We start from the raw sequence: 27,020 nt of genomic DNA, 5'->3' as shown, positions 1-27,020 counted from the left end.
GTCAGCTTGGCTAGCGCCGCGTCGGTCGTTCGCTACGCGCTCGTATTTTGTTTCGCATTAAAACACGGCCCGCTTGTTATAAGACCGCGTGCATTTCGGATTCCGTTTCATACGGCGTTCTCCATGCGCGTTGTCAACAGCCTACTGCGTTGCGTTGCATTGTGGGTAATGTTGTTCGGATCATGACGCAGGCGCAGACGGTGCCACAGTCGGGTCTCGGAAAATGGCGTCAGCTAACTTTCTCGAGGAAGCTCTCAGTACGGATGTCGACGAATCTGCCGTAAGTGCGCTCGTCGGATCGTTAGAAGACCAACTCGCGCCTCCCGTGTCGACTCCGAACGTGAACGCGGCCAGCCTGAATCAAAATCACGTGCACAGTGCAATATCAAACGGCGGGACTGCGCTACCATCACAGAAACATGGGGCCATTGCTAACGGTGATACGATAAATTCGATAGCAGGTAACGTAGTGTGCGTTGGTCATGGCGAAAATGCCGGGAGCGTGCCTCCCGCTTGGGGAACGTCTCCGAAGCGTCGCGTGGGCGCCCACACGGCTTTACCGCTTACACATGATTCCCGCGCAATGCGTTTGTGTATATGTGGTGCTGTTAGTAACCTTCACAGTTCGCTTTCGGTGCGCGCCAGTCTGGTTATGCCTGCTGGTATTTCTCGCAGTGCATTTGTGCGTTTCCACCTGCGCGATGCAAGCAACATTGCACCACGACATGGTTTTCGCACATTTCGAACGGCGCTACATTACACAAACACAAATACAATATGACTAACATACTTTGGTTCAGTTTAAGATGCCAAAATTTTGCATTTCAAACAAAAAGCCTTCTGGATGTTCAATAAAAATGTTTATTTTTTAGGTTCAGTGTCACAGGTAGTCCTCCAAAACACCCAGCCTGTGACGAGTTTTGCGAATCTGGTGTCGGCGGATGGCATCAAGACTAGCCAGGACGGTGTCAACATCATCTACACTCAAGGCAATCCAGCAATGACCAGCACAGGCACAATTATCGCTAATCGTGCCTCCTTTCCCCAAACGGTGCAGAATGGCACCATCGGCAACGTGCAGCTTGCGAACGCCACGCAGGCTGGCACGAATGTGCAAACTATACAGACTAAGCAACAACCGACGTTGGTGATAAAAACAAGCGTCCCTGGTGGTACTGGGACGCAGGGTTTGGTCACGGTACCGATGAATGTGACCACGTCGGTGCCACAAGTGAACAACAATGTAGGTAGTCACATTACCACCCACGCCAATCCTAACATCCTTTCCAACCTCCAGGTTGTTAATGTTCGGCCCGGGATTCCCACACATCCGCAGAAGGGCCAACCAGCCAGGGTTGTGCTCAGTGCACCGCAATTGGTGGGGGCCAGACCTGGAACTCCTGTAAGTTGCCGTACTTAAATTGAATTTAGAATGATGCAGCAAACATGAGGATTGTACGTTCATCTCACTTATCAAAATACGTGTGCAGCGGTTGCGAAGCAGCTAAAACGACTAACACTAATCTCATCTTCATTCTCTGATTGATCTGTAGGGCTTTACTAATTGTTATGTGTGCTTACTAGAGAAGTGGAGGTAAATCAAAACATTCGATTATTCACATCACTGAATGCAATCCTCATGTTTGGTCAAAATCAAAATTTACAGTTTGTTTCGTTACGTTGATTGTATTTTGTTTCGTTATTTGCTATTGTTGTTCGTGTAAAGCTTTGAGAGTAGTTGAGAGTTTTATTTTATGTACGGAACTACTCGATTACCAGCGAATCGAGATTGTGCGGAATTTCTTTCTAACATTCCAATGCCTGCTAATATATCTTACATAGGGGTTACTGGGTATCGTCGTCACGATGAAATGTTCTACGTTTCGTCTTTTGTAGATCACGTAGTTTTGTTTCTTACGACTGTAGTTTGAATCGAAATGTTTGTGTCCCATGTGTGTCATCGATTGATTGAGTTCATTTGTTATTGTAGCAATTAACGCTCCAAAGCCTACAAGGTTTACAGCCAGGTCAACAGGGACATCTGCTTTTAAAGACTGAAAATGGGCAGTACCAATTATTACGCGTTGGTCCTGCACCACCAACGAGCGGTACAACAATTGCCAATGCAGGAGTCACATTTCGCATGCAAACCGTACCGGCTGTAAGTTCACTTTATTACTATTTGTGTACTGCTTTTTCCGATTGTTTTTGAAATCGTGATATTCGGTCGTGGATTTTTCATTTGTTCGAGTTTTACTACGTCGAGTTGATTCGTTCGTTGTTTCTTCGTTCGTTAGGTGTTGTGCAAACCGTTAAGATTCTTCGAATGTTCTCGTGTTCAAATAACGCTTTGCTTGAAAATGAACGCATGTTTCATCTCAATTCATCGTCATTCGCATTCGTGGACGATATCTTCCAGTCCTGCTGTGGAGTATCGATGATAACAACGCAATACTTTAAAACATTACAGAATGCCGTTGCCACACAAATTACAAATGCAACCACAGGGACGAATCCGATCGCTGCTGTGACTGCAGCTGCTGCTCCAACAGTCGCACCGGCACCACCGCCAGCGGCTGTTGCAAAACCCGCAAACGATAATACCAAAGAGAAGTGTCGGAAATTCCTAGCGAATTTGTTAGAGTTGTCAAGTAGGGAACCGAAGCCGGTGGAGAGAAACGTTCGAACGTTGATACAAGACTTAATCGATATGAAGGTGGAGCCCGAAGACTTCTGCGACCGTTTGGAAAAATTGTTGAATGCGTCTCCACAACCGTGCCTCATTGGATTTCTGAAGGTAAGTTATTAGTAAATAATTTGTAATTTTATTTGCTTCGAATTTATAAAACTAATGTTTTTTTGCCATGATTTATAGAAAAGTTTGCCATTACTTCGACATTCATTAGCCACTAAAGAATTAACGATAGATGGTATCCGTCCGCCGCCAACCAATGTGGTGTATTCAATCGCCAGCGGCACGACGACCGTGCAGTCGCAGGTACGGTCGGCTTTGACGACGCAGCAGGTTAGGCTGGTTACGCCAGGGACGACGGTCATGCGTCCAAGTCTGGTGCAACCGCGACTAGTCACCCCGATTCGGGCAGGTATGCCGACTCGGATGGTCACCACAATACGACAGCCCAATACCACCCAGCCGGTCATAGTCTCCAGTTCGCAACCTCCTGCACTTCATCCCGTGCAGTTTCCCGGCAATCAGATCATTCGGCAGGGACACATTATCCGACCGCCTATTCAGGTGCGTACAGCTGCGCCCACTGTCAACCATACTATTCGGCCCAACCAGGTAGTGATGCGCACGTCTACGCCTGTTGCCAAGAATGTCGCCGCGAGCACAAAAGCTCAGGGGCCGAAACCCGTTGTGCCTTCGAACGTTTCAAAAGTAGCTACCAAAGACAAGGAGAAGAAGACGGTGTCATCGTCGGCGGCTGCTGCAGCGGCTGCCGCGTACGCTGGCGGAGATGACGATATTAATGATGTCGCCGCTATGGGTGGCGTTAACTTGGCAGAGGAGACGCAGCGGATACTTGGCTCGACTGAGTTTGTGGGTACGCAAATTCGGAGTTGCAAAGAAGACTTCTTCCTAAGTATAAATCCATTGCAAACTCGACTGCGACAAAAACTGTCGAAGATTGGGTTTGACGAAGCCAGCAATGAGGTTGCGGCTATTATCTCGCACGCAGCGCAGGAGCGCTTAAAAAATTTAGTGGAAAAGTTAGCGATAATAACTGAACATAGGCTGGAAATGGTGAAAAGTGATCCGCGTTACGAAGTCACATCAGATATTAAAGGTACTTTCATCCTGACTTATGTATTTGCCCCTTTAATTATATTATGTTTTTCGGTAGGTCAATTAAAGTTTTTGGAAGAATTGGATCGGACGGAAAGAAAACGGCATGAGGAAATTGAGAGAGAGATGTTATTGCGTGCGGCAAAGAGTCGGTCGAAGACTGAGGATCCGGAGCAGGCAAAGCTGAAAGCTAAAGCGAAAGAAATGCAGAGGGTGGAGATGGAAGAGCTGCGGCAACGAGAAGCCAATGCGACGGCTCTTCAAGCCATTGGACCAAGAAAAAAGCCCAAGCTGGATAGTGATCTCAGTGCAAGTACTTCACAGGTAGGGAATAACTAACAACAATACAATACAAACAGTGATTTAATCAACATTATCACATCTATTTAGGCAACTCCCGGTTTCAACAGCGGTGCACGCGGCCAACTGCCCCTGAAACAGCGAATGAAAAAAGTGACTTTACGGGATGTCCAATTTCTGTTCGAGACCGAAAAGGATCTGTGTAAAAGTACTCTGTTGTACAAGTCTTATCTTAAGTGATGCTCGGTTCTCGTAGGCGGTGACGTTATTAATGTTGTGATAATGTGCGAATGTGTCGTTGAATTGAAATTCGCATTTCTTCGGACGATTGGATGGGAACGGACTGAATGATGAAAGAACTGATGCTAATAATTGATTTATCACGTCTAGGCGGGACCTCAAGAGGAAGCAAGATGAATAAAATTATTGTGTTCGAATGCAAACAAGTAAGCTATAAATTTTCAAATAAAAGTTGTTCCGTTAAGATGCAAACAGTGAAATAATTACGCAAATCAAGTGGAAGTTTTGTATCAAAACAATAATGATATAGTTATTTGGATCAAGAGGAAAAACGATCTTTACTGCTTTTCCCAGACTGTATGTGCCTGTAGGAGATCTGTCGATAGTCACAACAAAGTGTTTTTATTCTAAAAATTACGGCAGGTGCTTGGTTTTATGGACAAAATTTTATACCACGAACCCAAATTATTAACTTAAAATGAATTTTGAATGTTTTCAAATGGGAGTTGATGCAGGAGCAGATTACATTTTGTTTTTCATCTTTTATATCCAATTTAACTACCGAAACGAGTATATAACTAATTAATTTTTCTCCCATGAAAACAAAAAAGAAATTACGAAATTGTAGATTTTCTATAATAATGAAGGTACATAATTGAACATAGTGTTTTCTTTATAAGAAAATGTTTCCTTGATTATGATCAATCTAAATGCTGTTATATATTATTATTTTGTAATTATTTGTATAATTGTTTTCATTTTAACCTGATGAATATTACAATGATGATGGAGAAATGAACATATATGTAGATGATATATAATTTTGTTATAGAATATTATTAATATAATGAAAATGAGGAGCAACACACTGAAAGAAATTTGCAAATGAAGGGAATACAAAACAATTAAACTAGTGAATTCATGGGCACGACGGAACTTGTATAAACAAACAATTAATTAGAGATAATTCTGTTTTTTATATTCTTGTACATATGTACCTATAACATATACCACATAATATTATAAATGTCGTATATATATTATATATAACTCATTGGTCGAAACTGCGCAAGCAATTTAACACCGAGATCTATAGAATGGACATGAGACGAGATGGTTTTTGATGATGATTGGCGTTCATCGAATAAGCGCGCAAATTATTTTGTCGCTGCCAAGCATAAGTATTCCGTTAGAACTCATCGAATTTCGTGTTGGCCATCATCGTCGAAATCCACTTTGCACATTTGTTACGAGGAGAACTAGCATTATTTTTATTATTCTTATTTTAAGTCTAGTAGTCAAACCTAGAAGCGAAATTGTTTTCGATCTGTTGCATACTTGGTATTCATTGTAAATAATTAGGTTACATCGTAAATCACTAAACCTTTACACCACAAAATCGTAAAATCAAACAAGAAAACAAAACACAAGCAGATAATACCATAGTAATTTGAAATAGGTTGCAGTTTCTTACGACACACAACATAGCTGGCTGCCATGAAGTTTTATATATTTTTTGTAATAACAAATAATTGTTTAAGAACATACAAATGCAAATTTGTTATTATGTTGTTACATATTTATTTTTATTTTTTAATATGATGCTACTTTGCAGATGAAAATTTCATGTTTCTTTATTTGTATTTTGTTCCTTACATTTATATGTGTTGTGTGTCCCTAAGGATTTTCATTATGGAAGTATTGTTGTTTATCTTACTTTTTACAAGACAAATTTGAAAGGCGTTTAAATAATCAAATTATTTTTATAAAAAAAGTAAATACTACTGAAGTCGTTTTCTATAATAAATTATAAATCAAATTTCGTGTTTTTTTGTGTGAATAACATCGTATAAACAACTACAATCTTATATAATCCAATTGTTGTAAATTTAATTTGGCTTAAAAAAGAACTCCAAAGTTTCATTTTGAACGGAATCCGAATTAAATGTCCTTGAGAAACGACAAAATAGAGAGGTACAAATAATGTCAATGCAAGTACCATTTTTGTAAGAACAAGCACAGAATTCTCGTTTTCAGTCAACAACAACTGTTTAAACTGAAAGTATGCTCGGATGGTCAAACATGCGTTCGGTATTTAACGAGCATAGTGGTTCATTTTTGAAAAAGTGTCACTAGCGCCAAAGGCCGATAGTGTGGATATCAGTAGAACTAAACCCCAAAACAGTCTCGGTGCGGTCGGCATGACTAGAAGCAACTCAATTAAACTCTAAGCTTTTTCGAAGCGATTGAATATGTACTTATAATTATCATAACTTATTAAGGTTGTAATTGTGTACCAGTAAGTGATTTCAGTATGTTGAAACTTCGTGCATTAAACACCGAGTACTCTTCTGATGAGGATGCTCCTGGTATGAGAAAGGAAGCACAGGTATGAATTACTTGTATTCTCATGTAGTTGTTGTTATAAAGATTGGATTGTATTAACTAATATTATAGGAAGAGATAGCTTTAGATATATACACCAAGGCATTGAGATTGCAGTGTAACAATAATTATGATGAAGCAAAAGAATCTCTATATCAGTTGCTCAATGAAAACATACCATTGCTTGAGAGCCAAGGAGGCTTGCCAAAAACCATGTCTACTATTAAATATTCCTGTTACATGAATATTGGTACAATAGCAATGAAACAGAACAATGAGCAGGAAGCTCTGAAGAATTTCCTGACAGCCTCTGAATTGGACAAGACTGATGTTACACTTTGGTATAAGATTGGTATGCTGGCACTGAAGCTAGACAGATTTCAGCAATCAGCATATGCATTTGCTCAAGGATTAGAGTGCAGTGAATCACACTGGCCTTGTTTGGATCAGTTGATTTCTGTGCTGTTTGCATTACAAGAAACTGTAGCATGTTTGCAGTACATTGGCAAAGCATTGATATTGGATTCATGTTATGTGAAAGGAGTGGTCCTGAGGAAGCAGATTTATAGAGATAATCCTGCTACTGAAGATTATTACAAACAATTCAATGCTGATCATATTTATGAACCAGTGATTGATTATGAAGTTACTGCTGAAGAGGAGAAAGAGTTTTTAAATGAAGTAAGGAAGTTATCTGATAGGATAAATGAAGCTGAGAAGTTATTAGCACCCAAACCATTAGCAACAATTCCACTGCCAAGAGGACTGAAAGACTTTACATGGGTGGAATTGGGAAAAACTGTAACTGAACTGCACCAATATTTAACTGACAACAATATGGTAGATAAAAATTATGGGTAAATATAAAGTGGTTAATACATAGTTTATTTTTCTTCAGACTCATCTTACAAAAGTTGATATCAAAAGATGTATGAGTATTGATGGAACAGCTATGCCAGTTATTGAAGAACTAGTTGAGGAAATACCTATTTCAATAGGCAGTGAAAATAGCAAAAATGAAACACCGAAAACTTCGTGTGATAATTTAAAAGAGGCAAAAGAGATAGTTGAAGTTTCGGAAACAGTTGAAAATAGAAATCAAAGTGGTGAAAGGAGACCCTCACAAAATAGTGAAAATGAAGTAGATACTAATACATCAGTGAACCTTATTGAAAATGAAGAGGTATGTTTAAATCCGGCTATTTAGTGCTTTAATTTCTGTATTTATATTAATTAGATGGAGCAAGACAATGATGATCAACCCGAGCAGGAAGACGCGGGTACACCAAAGCAAGATGCGAATAATCGTTCACTAACGAAAAGTGCTAAACGTAAACGTGACTTGGTATCGGAATTGCAAATTTGGGGATGGCATAGTAAACGGAAAGCTACCAAACGGGCGAAAACAGATAAGGACTATCGCATTGAAGACGCTTTAGTTAGAATCATTCCAATGTATTTAATGTAAGTAATATTTAAGGATATTGTTAATGAATAGCTACATAATGTTAATATGTTTTTATTAGTCCCAATGGATTGCCAAGTGATAGTTTGGAAATGTTTGAAGATTCGAGAAGTCCCATTGATACCTTGAGTAATGATGATCAGAGCGCTAGAATAGATTCCTACTTTGGCAGTGATGAAGAAAATAAAGACGTAAAACAATTCTGGTCACGCAACTGGATTAATCATGACGCCATTGATTTGATCGAGGCGTTTGTTCACGTAGTTGCAAATCTTTGGAAGAAGAAATGGCCGTTTGAATTGATCGATTTGTATGTCACTGCATACAATATGTATAGGGAACATGCATCACATCCACGTTTGTTTAGTGATCCAATCGAGTTTGAGCCACTGAAGAAAGATGCCTTGTGTACTTTGCTTTTTGGGGAACTAACTACCCATACTAACAACAAGTAAGTAATTTATTATTGCTTCTATGCGTTCTTGGCGGTAAACATGTTCTTTTAAGAAAATACCTAGAGGAAGAAATTCACTGTACGTCTGTGAGCCAGTTAACAATGCTCAGTGGTTGGGAGAATTATTGGGGCGAGGAATATACAGATTTCGCAACCCGGGTGCATTGGCTTCGAGCTCATTTGTTTAAACAAAACAACCAAAATAATTTAGCGATCATGGCTCTGCAGTTGATACACGATGTGGTTGATTATTCAAAGTTAACTCTGAGTAGTTTTAAATTAATCATTCCTAACAACGAAAAACACCATATTATTAATAATTCTATAATGGAAGGAATGCTTTCGAAACTAGAGTTGTAAGTATTTCGGGAGATGTATAAGAGTGATAATTTTTGGCCATTCTTTTAGAATTGATTCTTTAAGTCGTGTTGAAGATTTGTACGAAAAAGAGGCTTATGATGAAGTGGCTGAGATTTTAAAACTAACATTTAATTCATCCAATTCTAAGGTCACCTATGGTAAAATCGGTCGTCAAGCACAATTAGGCATGCTGATGCATTCTCTTTGGTACACGAACCAAACTGATTGCTTCATTTGGACAGAAAAATGCCTGCATGAAGCTTTGAAATTTGTTATTAAGCCCACAACGGATTTTGATAAATGGGAAATGGTTGTGGAGAAGTGTCTTCTAATAATGTACGAATTGATTAAATGCGAAACGGTGCGAATCATTGATATTCTTCAAGATGATAAACGCTGTCGTTTGGTTGAAACGCTCACGACTTTGTGTCGGAAACAAATAAATACAGAACAAACTCGAATGCCCATGCAGAACTTTCTGCCTTATCCTTGGATTCTCTTGCATTATATTTTATTACGAGATGAACATAGACAACAGGCGAAAAAGGTGGTAAATCACATTTCCAAGGATGATAGATCACTGGACACTACTCGTTTTGATGATGACGACGAGCTTCCAGCGTCAATTGCAATACTGTTTTCGGCCCATGAATTTTTAGGTCCTAAAGCTTGGTGCTTAGCAAAACAGGGCGAGTTGTTGCACTTTATGTTGGATTCTATCATATATAGGCTTGATACACCCATTTTGGAGCCCCACAGAGATAAAATTGATATACATTTGGAGCAAGCTTTCTTTTGTTTGTATCAGCATCCATGTAAGAAAAACAAGGTGTCTAGGCATCTGGCTGATCATAATGTTAATCCTTTGCCCTTGACGTGGGATCGGGCGCAACAGCTCTATGAATACTTTTGCCCGGAGGCACTTCCTGAATTTGATTCTTATAAGTCGATTTCAATTTCTACAGATTTAGAACAGCTTTTGCAGAGGATAACGGCCATTATTCCGAAGGAATGTGATCCACAACCGATGCTGCCTAAAATCAGTGAATACCTTCACGGTACTGTGAGTACACTGCCCGCAGCCACCGACTTTCCTCCCCGAATTAAAGCAATATACTATTTGCTTGGCGATTATTATTTTAAGCAAAGCGAAGTAAAAAGAAGTTATAAGTACTTCTTATTAGATTTGTGCATTAATCCTGGTCGCATTGATACATGGGCTGGATTGTCGCTTGGTATTCACAGTCAGTTAGAATCCAAGCTCAATCATTGCGAGCGTTTCAAAAACGAAATGGAATTTATAGAAAAAGCGAAAAGTGCAAAAATCTGCTTTAAAGAGGCATTGAAATTAAATGACGAACATGTAACTTTATGGATTGAGTTCGGTTCGTTTGAATACATGGTGCATTCATTTTGTTCGCGTGTTTTAAAGTACGAATCTGAGAATTTGAGCATGGAAAAGTTTGAGGCCCTGGAAACTGAAAAAGAAGGCTATTTGGAAAGTGCACGCAATAGTTTTCAGAGGGCCTTAGAAGTTTATCAGGTAGATCAGGCCGATGCAGATGAACGTTGGTTGTTTCATTACATGATGGGCAAAATAGCGGAAAAGAGCCAAGCAGACCCCAAGACATACTTGGATCATTACATGCAGGCAGCTTCATTGCTTCATGAAAATAAATGCCAGTATCCTGAGAAGATTAATTACAATAATCCTCAGCATTTGTCTTTGGAAGCACTGGAGGTGCATTATCGAATCAACGCATCGATTTTAAAATATTTGGAAGCGCACGACGGCAAACCAATACTTGTTTCAATGGGGAAATGGTTCAAGAAATGTTTAGATAGTTCCGTTATTCAGAAGAGTAAGTATGAAACAAAAGCTGGGAGTAAGACTGATTTGATTCCAAAGGGTGATGATGAAAATATTCCAAATGAAGTTAGGAAAGTTGTTGATGATCTACTTGATAAAGTGGAAAAGCCTGATAAGGAACAGGAGAAAGGGTCAGATAGTGACGATGTTGTTCTGATTGAGTCTGACAAGGATGAAGAAAATACTGCAAAACAAAGTGAACCCGTTATTCTTCCGAAAATCAAAGTTCGTAATATTCAGGAGATCATGGATCAAATGATGAAAGATAATTTGGAGAAGGGGAAAGAGCAAAGTGATAGTGATCATGAATTTTCTACAGGAAATGTAGTTGCGACAGGGCCAAATACGAAAAGTGGCGATGAGAAAAGTGAGAAGAGTGAAAGAGAAGCTCGAAGTGAGGATGAAGGGAATATCAGGGTATATGGCTTAATGTATTTATTTATTTAGCAGTTACCTAAATGTGAGCTTTGTAGAAATCTACCACTACTGCTACGGAAGATTCAAGTTCTTCTTCCAGTTCGTCCTCTTCTAGTTCAAGTTCAGATTCTGAGTCTGATGATAGTTCTGCTACAAGTTCGACGGATAGTTCCAATGAAAACATGTCCGATAGTGAAATCGTAAATTTGGCGGAAAGATGTATTGTTGGATTGGAACATTGCATCCGTCGCTTACCGCAGAACTACAAAGCTTTATACCGCTTGGCGCATGTTTATTATTCATATAGCAAAAAGAAGGATTTAAACAGGTGCAAGCAGTTACTCATGGGCGAGTACAAATGCAAAAATAGCGTATTAGTAACCGGATTATTCAGTGACAGAAAGACCACCAATTTTTTTAATGTAAGTTTTATTGTTATTATTTCAAATGTGAATTTTATATATATGAAATATTTAGGGTATTTGGCGTATTCCATCAAGTGAAATTGATAGACCTGGTTCATTAAGCGCGCATATGAGTCGATGCGTCACATTGTTATTGCAGGTTTTAAGGGACACCCAAGATCACAAAACCCTATTGGAATTGTGTTTGCAATGGCGTAGAGTTCCAGATGCGGATAAGTATGTTTTAATATAATGATTTGCGCAAAACCAAAATAGCAATAAAAAATATTTTGAAGGGTTTACATTCGTCATATTGAACGAGAACAATTATCAGAGGATGCGTTAAAGATGTGTATACAAACACTCCGGACGCAACTTAAGGAAATCGATACGATGTCACCACAAAATGCTGAGCGCCTTTTGATTGATCTATTTAAAGCATACCAAAGGAGTCAGAAAAATTTGGCCCATCAAGAAAAAGTCTTTGCTGGAATGCTAATAGATGGATATAAGAAGTTGATGGGTGATAAGTCGCCAGAAAACACTTCTGCAATGCTGGATTTGGCTGTAAAATATTGTCAGCAAACAAGAGGGGTAGATAAAATTAAGAAGCAGCATATTCAAGCTGTCTCGCCAAAGCCCATTCCTACGGCCCCACTACCAACACTGGTTTGTTATGTGAATATAATTATAACGATTTTTTGCTGATGTTTTCTCTTATTACAGCCACCTATTGTCCAACCTACACCAAGTAATGTGAATTTTTCTCCTTCCCAAGCAATGAAACGACCTACTTTGGGCCGGCCCCGAGGAAGACCACCTGGTTCAACCAAGTTTAATCAAAGCAAATTGGCAAGAGGAAGGAGTCCACTTACAAATCCGTATTCTTGGTCAAATCCATTATATCCCACCGCCCCTGCTGGGTTTGACTACTTTAAACATTATCAAGATGAACTAATTCGACAATACAGCCAAAGTCAATTTTCGAATATGTTTAGTGCTGGATTGGGCATGTCAGCATCAACTGCCGCTGCCAGTGCATTGATTAATCCTTCCACAACAAGCACAGCTTCCAATCAGTTGCTAAATGCCACTTTGTTACAGCAATTAACCGCCGGTATGAATCCCACAAATCAGTTAAGTCAGGCTTTGAGTCAAATGAGCCCAAATTTGTTAAAACAAACTCTTGAGACTCTTGGAAGTCAAATGTCTGTTCCAAACCCATCGCCATTACTGGCTGGCTTGAGTGCAGATAAATTTATGCAGTTGGCCGCCCTAGGTCAACAAGCATCATCTAAAACTAGCAAGGCAGCTACTATTGCAAAGCCCAAGACTAAGGTGACTTCTTCACATCAAGGCCAAAAATTGTCAACCGCTGGTTCATCTGCAGTTATGTCAAATATGGGCTTTAAATATCCATCAACAACGGAAGTGAAACGGAAGCAATCTAAACCTAAGACTCAAGCCCCAGGGGGCTACGCTTCCTCTAAAGAAATTCCACCTGCTCATTCAACATCAACAGCTAGTTTATCAATGGATAAGTCGAACTCGTTGATGAAAGATCGTCCGGGAATATCAATCACACCAATTGCACAGCCATTAGCTAAAGTACCAACCGGGTCGCCTGGAACATCCAACCCAACAATTCCCACTTCATCAAGTCCAGGCAAAACACTTCAAGAAAAGCTGGCTGATAAGCAAAAGCAGCAGAAACAGGCTGCGAAGAGTCTTGATTTCTCATCAACATCGCCTTCGACATCTGCTATGTCTTCGACGATGCCCTATCCTATGTTTCCAACGCCTGCAGATTTAAAAAATTACCAAAATGTAATTCCAAATTATTTACTCGAGTCTGGATTATCCATTAGCCAAGTATGATTTTATTTTATTTCTTTTTATTTCATTAAAACATTAATATGTTTCAACACTTAGGTGCAACAGAAAATCTCCAAACCAACTTCATCCCAACTAAGTACAAGTTCAAATAAATCGAAACCGTCTGCTAGCTCCATGCCCATTTCCATGAGTGTAGTAAAAAAGGCTCCAGAGAAGACATCTAAGCCACCTGCGGAAGATGATGTTATCATAATAGAATAATTAATTTGATTTGTTACTTTTCATTCAATCTTTGTCAATTTAATTGATTTGCATAAAAGAGTTTTGTATACTCGTATGTGCGCCGTGTGTGTGTGTGTGTGTTATTTTTAACATTGTGAAATCCGGGTTTCGTTTTCTCCACTACGTGTTTAGTCTAAATTGTGGGACTAGTATCTGTCGCATTCATAGATGGCACTAGGATGCACTAAAAATTATAAAATCGAGTTATACGGCTTATTTTTATATTTATTGACAAACGTGGGCACGAGAATAGTTTTGTATACAATGCTGTTATCTGCGATTCGGTGTAAATAACGTTTAACGCATGTGTCCCGCGCGCTGTCTCATAGCGCCGCATCGACTTGCTGCATGCAGCGAAGTCTAGTTTAGTTTAGATCACAGGTAATGTGCCTATTGCAAATTCGCGCACGAGGTCGCGTGCCGTCGACGCGCCGTCTTTGCGCACCTCTTGCTTTCTTATCATATACTGTCCCGTCGTTGTTTACACAGTTTCGGCTTGCACTATAGTTGGATTGCAGCCAGTTTCGCACCGGTCGCTGGTTAGTCCAGTCGTGTTTTGAAAGGCTTTTATCGTTTATCCGTAAAATTTGCACGCTGCATTGTTTTATGCGGGGTTAGACGCGTGTTTGCAATATGGCCGCGATTCAAACGTCTTTTTCACGTTCGCAACCACCAAGTTGCATCATCACGTAAAACACATAATGTCTACAATGTATTTATTCCAATTAGAATGTAGTTTAATAGTGCAGTCGAAATGAGGAATGCGGTGACCGCAGTTTCAACTTCGCGAGGTGTGCGCGGCGGCCTTATCAGTTGTTTGTCTGCTTTTCACATGTTTCAAACGTTCACTTTACGGCAGTAGAGTGCCAATTTTACAGCACTGCTAACACAAAGAGATGCCATGTTGTTGTTTTGATTTTAATATTCCAACATTCCAACACAATTCGGCACTGCTGATAACGCACTCTTATTTTTATTTTAAAGCGGTGCATTTTTCATTTACTAATTCTTTAGTATTTGTTACATTTTAATTCTGTTTTATTTTCTGTTTCTTGTGTGCGACGTCGTTGATGGTGCATTCCGATCGGGTTATCAACCGACTTCTTGAAACCGTTCTTGTTTCCCATCGCAGGCATGTATATTAAAAAAATAACTGTTCTTTCTATTATTTCTCCTTGTGCTTAAAATTTCCTGCTGTTTCTAGATGACATTCCCAGGTCCACCACAAGATGTCCAGGAGTAGTCATGCTTTCCCAGGAATGGAAACAGGGTTGAACATTGCTACAAAGTTTTTACATTGTCTCTAATAATTTTGAATTTTTCTGTTACTAATTGCTCTTTCTGCTTGTCTTTCAGGTACATATTCGATATATTTGGGCATTTTTGTAACTCGGGCGCGTTCGTTTTCGGTTTATCTACTTTTTGTGTCTACTAATATTCCACTCCTTCATGTTTTAACAAACTACCTCTTAATATAATTATTATTTTATTCTTTCATAATTTAAAAAAATCCTTGGCAATTTAGATTAATTTATTATTTATACCAAATCATCCTTACCCAGTATTTTTAATCTTCGTTTGATTCACAGGTATAAGTTATAAACGTTATTCGCGAGATACCTGGAGAGGTGTAACGAAATACTCATCGAGTGCGGGTTGCGACGCGTTTTAATTTAACAATTTTAATGAATCGCGATCGATTAGCTACCGAAGGAGGGTCGTGCCATGTCCCCTTTCACCTGTTAGGGAAAGTACGCGGTGTTTATAAATGTTTATCCGAATATTCGACAAATCGAGTGCGGGACGCGATTAAAAATCAGAAAGTATCGTGAAATCCGTATTGCTCCCTAATAATGCGTGATAAAAACAATTCCAATTCTATGAGGGTTTGTACGGGGCCTCAACGGACTTCAAGCATCCTACCAGCGGTTTGGACTCCAGATTGCATTATAATATCAACGCCTTAAGTAGTGAGTACACCTGACACCAAACTGGATGTCTTGTATCTTTATGCGCCATAAATGCACGTGATTACAATCGTCGGTATAGCTTCGTCTGTTACCTCAATAAATTATATTATTTTAAATTTCCATCTTAGAGAATTTTCCAATCTTTCATAATCAACAATTCGTTGGTAGCTATCTCTTTTAGTTTAAGAGATATGAATTTTTGAAAATCGTCGAAAAAAAGTATCAAGCACCCCCCCTTGGCAATTTTTTTCTTAAGATTGAAAATTTCATCTCTCAGATTTCCCTTTTAACTATTCTATCTGATAGAGATTGGTCCGTAGATTAAGACGCTGCGATCAGAACTTAATTATCTCCTTTAGTTTACGAGATATTCGCGATTGAATAAAATGGGCAAAAATTGCCAAATGTCACTTTTTAGCACTTTTAGTCGCGTTTTTCGACCTTTTACTCTAGGAAATATAATTATTTTATATTTTTATCTGATAGAGAATTTTCCAATCTTTCATAATCAACAATTCGTTGGTAGCTATCTCTTTTAGTTTAAGAGATATTAATTTTTGAAAATCGTCGAAAAAATGTATCAAGCACCCCCCCTTGGCAATTTTTTTCTTAAGATTGAAAATTTCATCTCTCAGATTTCCCTTTTAACTATTCTATCTGATAGAGATAGGTCCGTAGATCAAGACGCTGTGATCAGAACTTAATTATCTCTTTTAGTTCACGAGATATTCGCGATTGAATAAAATGTGCAAAAATTGCAAAATGTCACTTTTTAGCACTTTTAGTCGCGTTTTTCGACCTTTTACTGTAGGAAATATAATTATTTTATATTTTTATCTGATTGAGAATTTTCCAATCTTTCATAATCAACAATTCGTTGGTAGCTATCTCTTTTAGTTTAAGAGATATGAATTTTTGAAAATCGTCGAAAAAAAGTATCAAGCACCCCCCCTTGGCAATTTTTTCTTAAGACTTAAAATTTCATCTCTCAGATTTCCCTTTTAACTATCCTATCTGATAGAGATTGGTCCGTAGATTAAGACGCTGCGATCAGATCTTATTTATCTCTTTTAGTTTACGAGATATTCGCGATTGAATAAAATGGGCAAAAATTGCAAAATGTCACTTTTTAGCACTTTTAGTCGCGTTTTTCGACCTTTTACTGTAGGAAATATAATTATTTTATATTTTTATCTGATAGAGAATTTTCCAATCTTTCATAATCAACAATTCGTTGGTAGCTATCTCTTTTAGTTTAAGAGATATGAATTTTTGAAAATCGTCGAAAAAAAGTATCAAGCACCCCCCCTTGGCAATTTTTTCTTAAGACTTAAAATTTCATCTCTCAGATTTCCCTTTTAACTATCCTATCTGATAGAGATTGGTCCGTAGATTAAGACGCTGCGATCAGATCTTATTTATCTCTTTTAGTTTACGAGATATTCGCGATTGAATAAAATGGGCAAAAATTGCAAAATGTCACTTTTTAGCACTTTTAGTCGCGTTTTTCGACCTTTTACTGTAGGAAATATAATTATTTTATATTTTTATCTGATAGAGAATTTTCCAATCTTTCATAATCAACAATTCGTTGGTAGCTATCTCTTTTAGTTTAAGAGATATGAATTTTTGAAAATCGTCGAAAAAAAGTATCAAGCACCCCCCTTGGCAATTTTTTCTTAAGAATTTAAATTTCATATCCCAGATTTCCGTTTTAACAATCCTATCTTATAGAGAATGGTCCGTAGATTAAGACGCTGCGATCAGATCTTATTTATCTCTTTTAGTTTACGAGATATTCGCGATTGAATAAAATGGGCAAAAATTGGTAAATGTCACTTTTTAGCACTTTTAGTCGCGTTTTTCGACCCTTTACTGTAGGAAATATAATTGTTTTATATTTTTATCTGATAGAGAATTTTCCAATCTTTCATAATCATCAATTCGTTGGAAGCTATTGCTTTTAGTTTAAGAGATATGAATTTTTGAAAATCGTCGAAAAAAAGTATCAAGCACCCCCTTGGCAATTTTTCTTAAGACTTAAAATTTCATCTCTCAGATTTCCTTTTAACTATCCTATCTGATAGAGATTGGTCCGTAGATTAAGACGCTGCGATCAGATCTTATTTATCTCTTTTAGTTTACGAGATATTCGCGATAGTATAAAATGGGCAAAAATTGCAAAATGTCACTTTTAGCACTTTTAGTCGCGTTTTCGACCTTTACTGTAGGAAATATAATTATTTTATATTTTTATCTGATAGAGAATTTTCCAATCTTTCATAATCAACAATTCGTTGGTAGCTATCTCTTTTAGTTTAAGAGATATGAATTTTTGAAAATCGTCGAAAAAAGTATCAAGCACCCCCTTGGCAATTTTTCTTAAGACTTAAAATTTCATCTCTCAGATTTCCCTTTTAACTATCCTATCTGATAGAGATTGGTCCGTAGATTAAGACGCTGCGATCAGATCTTATTTATCTCTTTTAGTTTACGAGATATTCGCGATTGAATAAAATGGGCAAAAATTGCAAAATGTCACTTTTAGCACTTTTAGTCGCGTTTTCGACCTTTTACTGTAGGAAATATAATTATTTTATATTTTTATCTGATAGAGAATTTTCCAATCTTTCATAATCAACAATTCGTTGGTAGCTATCTCTTTTAGTTTAAGAGATATGAATTTTTGAAAATCGTCGAAAAAAAGTATCAAGCACCCCCCCTTGGCAATTTTTTCTTAAGACTTAAAATTTCATCTCTCAGATTTCCCTTTTAACTATCCTATCTGATAGAGATTGGTCCGTAAGGTACTGTAAAGTGTTTTCAGATGGCGTAACGATGTAGGTTCACCTGGAAATATTCCAGCGAGAGGATTTTGTTTTGTTTGAACGGTGCGATAACGACGAGCGCACATTCCACACTGTCGACTTGAGTTATTCTTTGATGTAAATTCGGTAAATCTTGTTCGCCTGATCGCCTGTGATAATTAGTGTTAATAAACTTGTTTGAGCTTTTATCAGCTATTTATCGCGGGTGTTTATTTTTTAGCACTTTTAAACACGGTTTCGGAACGTGGTAGGTGGATACAACTCAAATGTTGTTCTTTGCAAAGAATTGCTGAGTTCAAAATTTTATTTTTCACAAATATTTAAATATTTTAGGATAGTTGCGACAATAATTTCTAAGAATATTGTATAAATTAAATAATTATTTAATACTACAATTAAAGTAACAAGTATTTATGTTTAATATTTCAAGTAAATCAAAATAAACATTCAATTTCATTTATTTGTCTGTTTTCAGGTGTTCTATCACACTGATACTACCCGATAGTCTTATGCACTTTGGGCTGCGGGGTGAGATGTCGGAAGTCGCGCAGAATAAAATAACAACTCACACTATATTTTAACAATCCAAGTGATCTTCGAATGCAATCATGTCATGCAATATGCGATCTTAAAGTAATATAGAATTCGTGCGTTGTTTGCATGTTATTGTTTTCGGGTTTATCAACGTCACCTCAACACCGAACTTTTTGTGCGCAAGTCCGGCGCAGGAAGCGGCGCATAGGGCTTCACACGAGACGAGACTGGACGAGACTATCAACAGTATCGTCTCGGTCTCGGTATCGTCTCGTAAAAGCGATACGAGACCGAGACGATACGAGAAAAGTCTCGCGATACCCGTGAAGCCTTTGTTCTTATAATTTTTTTTTTCACATTTAACGGTTTTAAGTGTAAAGAAAACATTGAAGATCTTTGCAGTTCAAAAGTTTAATCATTTAATTACTCCAAAAATACATACATAGGTTAAAATATTAATTATCACAATTATCACATTTTTTAATTGAATTGGAATTTCTTTCAATTATCGTGTCAATAGGTTGCTCGAGGGTGTTTTTCGCATATTCCTTATAAAATAGCTCGAAACATTGGATAGCTATGCAGCTAAGAATTAAAATTTCTTTTCCCCAATTAGTTGTATCAAACAATTCAATTTTGTGTGTCAAAAAGATCGAAATCATATTCGGTTATTAAGTTGTCTACAAAATATTGTCAACATGAACACTTTTTCGTCCCGGACTATAGCATAAATTTTATTTGACAAGATTTATTATATACCCTTGCCCAGTGAATACAATACTTTTGCTGTTCATATATTTGCTTCAAGAAGTAGGTACAGAAAAACACAAAAATATGTCCCCGGATGTATAAACAAAGACAAAATTTTCATAAAACTTTTAAAAAGGCAAAAAGGTCATGATATTCGGTTACTGACTTGTTCTTTTGAATATACAAAAGAAATATTTCACAGATGGTCATATATTGGAATGGCATGTAATTAAACGAACTTTGTTTTTTCGATTTTTAACTTGTCAATCCATTAAATGCACTTATAATTAATGTTTACACTTAGAAAAATGAATTCCACTTGAATAAAATGCTTTCCACTCTGAAATTAATACTTTGCACTTATAAAACTTTCCACTATAAAATTAAAATAAAAGTTATACAATCTATATTGCTTCGTCTCGCTGTTCCGAGACGAGACCGAGACGATACGAGAAAAGTCTCGGTATCGCGTGAAGCCCTAATTTTGGAATAATTTCCTCAGTTGCGGAATTTAATTCTGTATCTTCCTGTGTTGAAATTTATCGCGAGAAAATTCCGTTACGCGAGTTATATTCATAGTTGTGTGTATGCGCACTACTACTCGTTGCGCTAGGAATTGTAGTCTTTTTAGTACAACACGCAAACGCGGTCTTAAAATATGTTCGGAATAATTTCCCCAGAAGCAGAATTTAATTCTGTATCTCCCTGTATCGAAACTTATTGCAAGAAAATTCCGTAACGCGAGTTATATTGAAAGTTGTGTGTATACGCACTATTACTCGTTGCGCTAGGAATTATAGTTTTTTTAGTATAACACGCGAATGCGGTCTTAAAGTGATTTCGGAATAGTTTCCCCAGATGCGGAATTTAATTCTTTATTTCCCTGTATTGAAATTTATTGCAAGAAGATTCCGTAACGCGAGTTGTATTGGTAGTTGTGAGTATACGCAATTGTACTCGTTGTGCTAGGAATTGTAGTTTATTTTAGTATAACACGCGAACGCGGCCTTAAAGCGATTTCGGAATAATTTACCCAGATGCGGTATTTAATTTTGTATCTCCTTGTATTGAAATTTATTGCAAGAAAATTCCGTAACGCGAGTTATATCGATAGTTGTGTGTATACGCACTAGTACTCGTTGCACTGGGAATTGTTTTTTTTTTTTTAGTATAACACGCGAACACCGTCTCACAATAAGTTCGGAATAGTTTTTCCAGATGCGGAATTTAATTCTGAATTTTCCTGTGTTTAAATTTATTGCTTGAAAATTCCGCAACGCGAGTTATATTGAATATTGTTTGAATACCCACTAGTACTCGTTGCGCTGAGAATTATATTTTTTTTAGTATAACACGCGAACATCGTTCACAATAAGTACGGACTAAATTTCCCAGATGCGGAATTTAATTCCTTATTGCGTTGTATTGAAATTTATTGCAAAAAAATTCCGTAACGCGAGTTATATTGATAGTTGTGTGTATACGCAATTGTACTCGTGGCGCTAGGAATTGTAGTTTTTTAGTATAACACGCGAAAGTACCACTTTTTGTGTCTGAAAACCGTGGAAAATCTGGCGCTTTATAGGTGGAAATAAATTTAAATGTCTTTCCATATTGACTGTATTCAATTCTAGATTTCTTAGATTGATACATTGTTTATACCAATAAGAGAGTCCGTTCACAATATACAATCTTTTCATTGCATTGGACAGCATACACAACATGAATTGTTCATAATTGTCATTCTTGATCCTTATCGGTGTTTGTGCATAAACAACTTTTTGTTATCGCGTTGCCGCGCGCCCGGCTCGCTCACCAGTGTTTGTTCTATTTCTTATTTAGTCAATCGTGCGCTGCCGCGTGGTAAAAACGTGTTTATTTAGTCGGCGGTTTTCGTGGCGACTAATCGTGTTTCTTCTGATTTTAAGACGGTTGTTGAATTAAAATCGGTCAGCAAAGATTAGATTTAAAAGTACCCGACGAGTACGGTGTATAGTTATTGAGATATCGCGCGTGGAACCCAGAATTGCGTGGTTTTATAAGATGCGCACGTGTTTGCCGTCGGCCGGCGGATATCTTCCATCGGCTACGAATTTCTAGTGGTTTTGTTTTGTCTATTTATTTAATTATTAATTTGAATTACCACCACCATTTGTGCCTCTTGTGGAATATTTTACCTACGAAAACGTAAGAAGGTGTGTAACATAAATACTATATTCTATGTATAAGCTCTGAAAATGGGCACATTTAATCCACGATGTAATGCAAGTAGTGCAATATTATCGCGTTCCGTCGACTGCCTATTCGCTTCCGTTAGGATCCGTTTATAGTGCCTGATTATTGCGTTTGTATCTTATTTCTGTTCGTAATCGGCTTCGCGTGTTTGCTAGTTTCTGAGTTTAAGAGATCATGATTTAGTATTTCTGTAAAAGTAGTAATTATAATTATTTATTATGTTCTACCCCCGCACCTATCACCTCTCCAGGATATCCAGGTGGAAACAGGTAATAGAACTTGTATTTGTATCACCCTGTATATAAAGTTTCCTTTATGCTCATCGAGAAATGATCAATCTTTATTGCTTTAGGGTGATTTTCTTTACAATTAGAAGGTTTTCTTTTGACAACACCCTGTATATAAATTTTTCTTCCTCAGCAAAAAATGCCGATTTTTAATGTTTGAGGCCATTTTCTTTTTACATTGTAGATTTTCTTTTGGTAGCACCCTGTATATAATTTTCCAGTGATGTCCCGCGAAAACAGGGTGCAATTTGCTATTTTCTAATGTTATCCTTTGAAATTTGGTAACAGTTTGCATGTCGTGGCTTTGCAGGTGATAAACATGATAAACTAAAATGACGTCACGTGTTCTGCAGGAATTGAACTTGCAAATTCTGAAGTTGTATTGTATGTAATTTGTTAATAAAGAAATATTAAAGGCAATGGTAATGTCTTATGACTTGTACACCCCTCCTTTCTATCATTTCAGGTATAGGTCAGAACAGGAGAGGATTTCTTAGTTAGTGTTGTGGTCGGCCCTGAGAGAGACGACATTTGAAAATATCTCTACAAGTCCTTATATAGAAATATTTTTACAAGACATTTTATACGGATTGTCCTTATAAGGAGTTCCCTCTCTCAGGGGATGATCCCCACTATAAAAATTGTTAAGGTATCCTGTATGATTTGTGTACTCTTTCTCTCATTTCAGGTACAGGTCAGAACTTGTAAGAATATTTTTAAGTGTCACCTCGCTTGAGGCGACTTAAAACTTAGAAATATTTGAACAAGACCTTATAAGGATTGTCCTTATAAGGAGTTTCCCCTCTCTGGGGGTGATCCCCCACCATAAAAATTGTTGATATGCCTGATAATTTCGGGGATGAAGCGCAGAGACATCGTAGCTGTAGGATGGGCCGGGAGCAATGGACGCATGAAGCAGTGGGCGATCGACCAGAGCGCCGGAGGCGCTCTGGGAGATCGACCTATGACTGTCTTATAACGACACGGGCCAAAAAATTTAAAAATCTGATCCTCCCCTGTTCTCTTTCTTCTATCTCCTCATTTTCTCTACTCTACTCTCCTCTGTTGTTCTCTTTCTTCTATCGTCTTCTATTCTCTACTACTCTCATTCTTCTATTTCTCTGTTCTCCCGTTCTCCATTTACTTTCTTACTTCTCTTATTTTGCCTCCACTTGTATTTCAATTTCTCTTATATTTCGTTGCAATTCATATATGCAACCCAAATTTCACCTGATATTTTTATATTTGAGAAAAATGCCTTCTATACCTGGGATTCGATCCGTGTCTGCTAGCATGCCAGCAGGTGCACGTCTCCACTCGACCACCGAGTGTTTTTATTATTGTTATTTGATTCTTCTATTTATGTTTCTACTTTAATCATGTTTTTAAAAACAACAACACAATTCAAGCAACAGTTAGTTATGTTATACCCGCTGCACACACATAAAACTTATATGTCATATTATTTAAAACTGAAAACGACAAAGAGGATACCACAAAAAAATATGAATGAGAATATTATTATTTGTTTTATTGACAACATTTACAAATACATATACATTTTTTAAAGGAAAAACATTGGCGACTATTAAATCCTATGGAGTACATACCTTAAAACATGCGCAACTGTATACCTTCTGCAATAAATATTACAAACTGCAAGGCCCTTCAATTCGGACACTTCTTCTCTGTATACATACGTTGCCTATTTATTCGAATTAAATACAAATCCATGATATTCTTCTGTGTATTCTTCTATTTATATGCGAAAAATAATCACCGACGGCCTACGGAAATGCGCATATTATCTGGCAAAATTCCAATAAATCCTAGTATTATAGTCGATTGTTTATTGAATATAGATCAATTTCGATCTGCTAAAACCAAACTAGTCGCGAAGAACGCTCACGATTCATTTAGTATCCGGAATGGATACTAAACTGCGTACGACTGCACGCGGTCACGCGGTTTTGCCAATGCGATGCGGTCAACAACAAATTTCATCGGCCGGCGGAATACACACGCGCACATGGTGAGATCTCTTAATTCTTAAAATTAAATTTATCATTTATAATACGATTATAAACCTCCAAAACTTAATATTCCTTAATGAAAACTGGAAGGTATCTGAATTATTAATAATACAAATAAAATGTATATAGCTCTTAATATGTAAAAATGTGAAAGATATATTTCTTAGGGCAATTGAATTAGTCATAGTTCACTGCTGAATGATTGTTTTATCAGTTTGCGATGATAATTTTGAATTCACAAATTTCTTGCTTCAAATTGAAATTCATTTAAGTGTTTTTGCTTTCTTTATAATTATCTAATGCACGATCTAGCACTTTAAAATTTTCAATAATTAACATTTGTGTAATACTAGAAATTGGTATAGTAGTACTAATAACTTGAAAACTACTTACGTTATCGTAAACAAACCAATTTTAATGGAATCTTTGCAGCATTCTTCACCACGGTTCAATCTTTTTTAAAACTATAAATTAAAAAAGGGTAGTACTATAAACAAACAGATAATTCATTATTAAATTCGTAACTATTGCAGAACTGTAGAATTCTTGAAAAACCTAGAGGCAAATATAGTTTAACTAGCAAATAATCTTCAGAAAAAATAGAAATTACAATGAAATAGAAGCTTTAAAACCGCGAGATAATATTTTATAATTTTTTTAAGTTATCCTTCCAATCGCAACGCCACCTGTAAGCGCAAAACCCTCAACTTGAAATTGTGTGAACAATGGCATTATGAGGACGCACGCAGTAGATCGGGTCGATACAAACATTTCTCCGCTAGTAAATGCTTAGCCCTATCGTAGTAACATGTAGTTTCTGCCGCCTCCGTGCCGCCACTTCTAAATTCACTTACTCGCGACGCTCTATAGCTGCTTTCTTTTATTCACTGTGCCGTGCCATGTGATGTTAAGCAGCGGCGGACCGCGAGTCCTTCGTCGCGAACACGGACTGCAGTTGCCGCTGCATCCGCTGCAAGTGTCCGGTTGGCTGGCCCTTATTGGACTTGCCGCGGGATCGTTTCTTTTCCTCGTTCCTGCGTTACCTGTGGTTTTGCAGCCGGCTGCGCTAGCAACACTTTGCACTCTGCTGCTGCTACATCTGGCGGCGCATCTCGGCGCCGTCCTGATAGATCCCGCCGAACCGGCGCTAAGGAGGACGGCGCCTGTACCGCTGCCAACCTTGGACCGGACGAAGCACGCGCACGTCATCGAAGAGGGCTCGTGTCATTTGTGCAAGGTGCTCGTCAGCGGCGAGCGGACAAAGCACTGCAGTGCGTGCAACAAGTGCGTTGCCCGTTTCGACCACCACTGCAAGTGGCTGAATCATTGCGTCGGGGGGCGCAATTACGTGCCATTTCTTATGTGCGTAACGACGGCGGTGGCGGCTTCAGCCTTCGTGGCATTGCTTGCCATCGCCGAATTCGTCGTCCACCACACGGACCACTCCTGGCTAACACGCAACCCCCCTGCTAACGACACGTCCGTTGCACATTCGTCCTTGCCGAGCAGCGACGCTGCCTTCTTGGCCGTGGTGGCTATCCTCGGTCTGCTGGCAATCATCATCGCTGGGCTGCTCCTGCATCTATGCTTCTTTCATATCTACATATCCTTCCTGGGACTCACTACTTACGAGTATATTCGCCAGCAGCGTCAAACAAACCCGCCACAATCATCACAACCGGAAACCACCAATAACCAGCAACAACAACAACAACGATGCTCAGCAGAGTCGTTCCTACGACATCGTCCACCAATGAACTTACGTTGTGAGGAACGACGGATGACACTGTTCGCCGTCCTTGAAGAATCCTTCACGTGCACTCCTACACCGCCGTCCACTCCGCAGGATTGCTCCATGTGCGTAAGCAACAGCGTAGTGCCCGATGAACGCAGAACTGCTCCACGTCCACGCAAATTTAAGCAGAAATGGAACTGCTGTATGTCAGTTCCCGACAGTCCCGACGAGGAGCCGCGCTGTCTGATGTCCTTGTGTAAAAATCACAAGACTAAAAGTACGGTGCCGTCCATTACCGACCGAAGGACACACTGGTCGAGTGCCAAATTACGCGTCCTCCTGCGCGTGTTGAGCAACCTTGGCAATCACCGCCGACGTAGTAATCAAGTGACACCAGCGGTGTCGCAGGAAATTGAACCTATTGCTACAATTGCTGAAAATGTTCCATGTGTAAATAGAGAAATCCTGCCCCCTGTTTTGCCCCCGCGCGCCGTCGTGTGATCACCGAAAACGAAATTGCTAACGCGCTCAATATTCTACAGCAGCAACGATTGAACGGCATTCGCAGGGCGCCTCAATATCGCCGTAGAAGACGCAGCACCGTGGTCCACAGGACAAAAACGCCCGCTTTATCTCCTATTAGGGAAACCGGCTTATCAAATCCAGCCTCGCCGTCCAGACAAAATTGTTCTGGGATTGCAAACTGTGCAAATCGCCCAATTTAAATCCGTCTTTAAATGTAAATTGTGTGCTTTAATAAAAATAGTTATATTTATTGTTAATTAATTCATGTATTTTTGTTTCCTTATTTTTCTTAATTCCTAAAT

At 38.3% G+C, this 27,020-nt stretch overlaps 3 protein-coding genes across 3 annotated transcripts; all 3 read left to right on the top strand.

Annotated features, from left to right (window-relative positions):
* The first annotated feature begins 109 nt into the window (after window positions 1-109).
* On the top strand, window positions 110-5,970 carry Taf4 (TBP-associated factor 4). Its single transcript, XM_065304528.1, has 7 exons — window positions 110-461; window positions 873-1,402; window positions 1,991-2,161; window positions 2,471-2,797; window positions 2,876-3,809; window positions 3,867-4,132; window positions 4,199-5,970. Exons 1-7 carry the CDS (start codon window positions 224-226, stop codon window positions 4,346-4,348), a joined length of 2,616 nt encoding a protein of 871 aa, XP_065160600.1. The 5' UTR covers window positions 110-223; the 3' UTR covers window positions 4,349-5,970.
* Window positions 5,971-6,537: 567 nt separating this feature from the next.
* Window positions 6,538-13,876, top strand: LOC135793760 (calcineurin-binding protein cabin-1-like). Its single transcript, XM_065304842.1, has 12 exons — window positions 6,538-6,737; window positions 6,806-7,573; window positions 7,632-7,916; window positions 7,971-8,197; window positions 8,260-8,649; window positions 8,706-9,008; window positions 9,061-11,299; window positions 11,356-11,721; window positions 11,777-11,940; window positions 12,000-12,372; window positions 12,430-13,575; window positions 13,636-13,876. Exons 1-12 carry the CDS (start codon window positions 6,663-6,665, stop codon window positions 13,798-13,800), a joined length of 6,501 nt encoding a protein of 2,166 aa, XP_065160914.1. The 5' UTR covers window positions 6,538-6,662; the 3' UTR covers window positions 13,801-13,876.
* Window positions 13,877-25,147: 11,271 nt separating this feature from the next.
* LOC135794316 (palmitoyltransferase ZDHHC11) lies at window positions 25,148-26,979 on the top strand. The gene is given in 2 exon segments (XM_065305547.1): window positions 25,148-26,677; window positions 26,680-26,979. Coding segments are annotated over 2 exon segments (1,554 nt in total). The 5' UTR covers window positions 25,148-25,362; the 3' UTR covers window positions 26,919-26,979.
* Window positions 26,980-27,020: the final 41 nt, after the last annotated feature.

Source organism: Atheta coriaria, unplaced genomic scaffold (assembly GCF_025399875.1).
Source record: "Atheta coriaria isolate IRGN ID8LTWV9N9 unplaced genomic scaffold, Caltech_Dcor_3.1 hic_scaffold_6_pilon, whole genome shotgun sequence".
Lineage (NCBI taxonomy): Eukaryota > Metazoa > Arthropoda > Insecta > Coleoptera > Staphylinidae > Dalotia > Dalotia coriaria.
Note: the sequence above shows the minus strand (reverse complement) of the source record. Positions and strands in the feature narration are given on the sequence as shown.

Coding starts and splice junctions, on each gene's coding strand:
- Taf4 (XM_065304528.1), top strand. CDS start 224: ATGGCGTCAGCTAACTTTCTCGAGGAAGCTCTCAGTACGGATGTCGAC. Junction 2,162..2,470: donor GCATGCAAACCGTACCGGCT/GTAAGTTCACTT, acceptor AAAACATTACAG/AATGCCGTTGCCACACAAAT. Junction 3,810..3,866: donor AGTCACATCAGATATTAAAG/GTACTTTCATCC, acceptor GTTTTTCGGTAG/GTCAATTAAAGTTTTTGGAA.
- LOC135793760 (XM_065304842.1), top strand. CDS start 6,663: ATGTTGAAACTTCGTGCATTAAACACCGAGTACTCTTCTGATGAGGAT. Junction 7,574..7,631: donor ATTTAACTGACAACAATATG/GTAGATAAAAAT, acceptor ATTTTTCTTCAG/ACTCATCTTACAAAAGTTGA. Junction 12,373..12,429: donor CGGCCCCACTACCAACACTG/GTTTGTTATGTG, acceptor CTCTTATTACAG/CCACCTATTGTCCAACCTAC.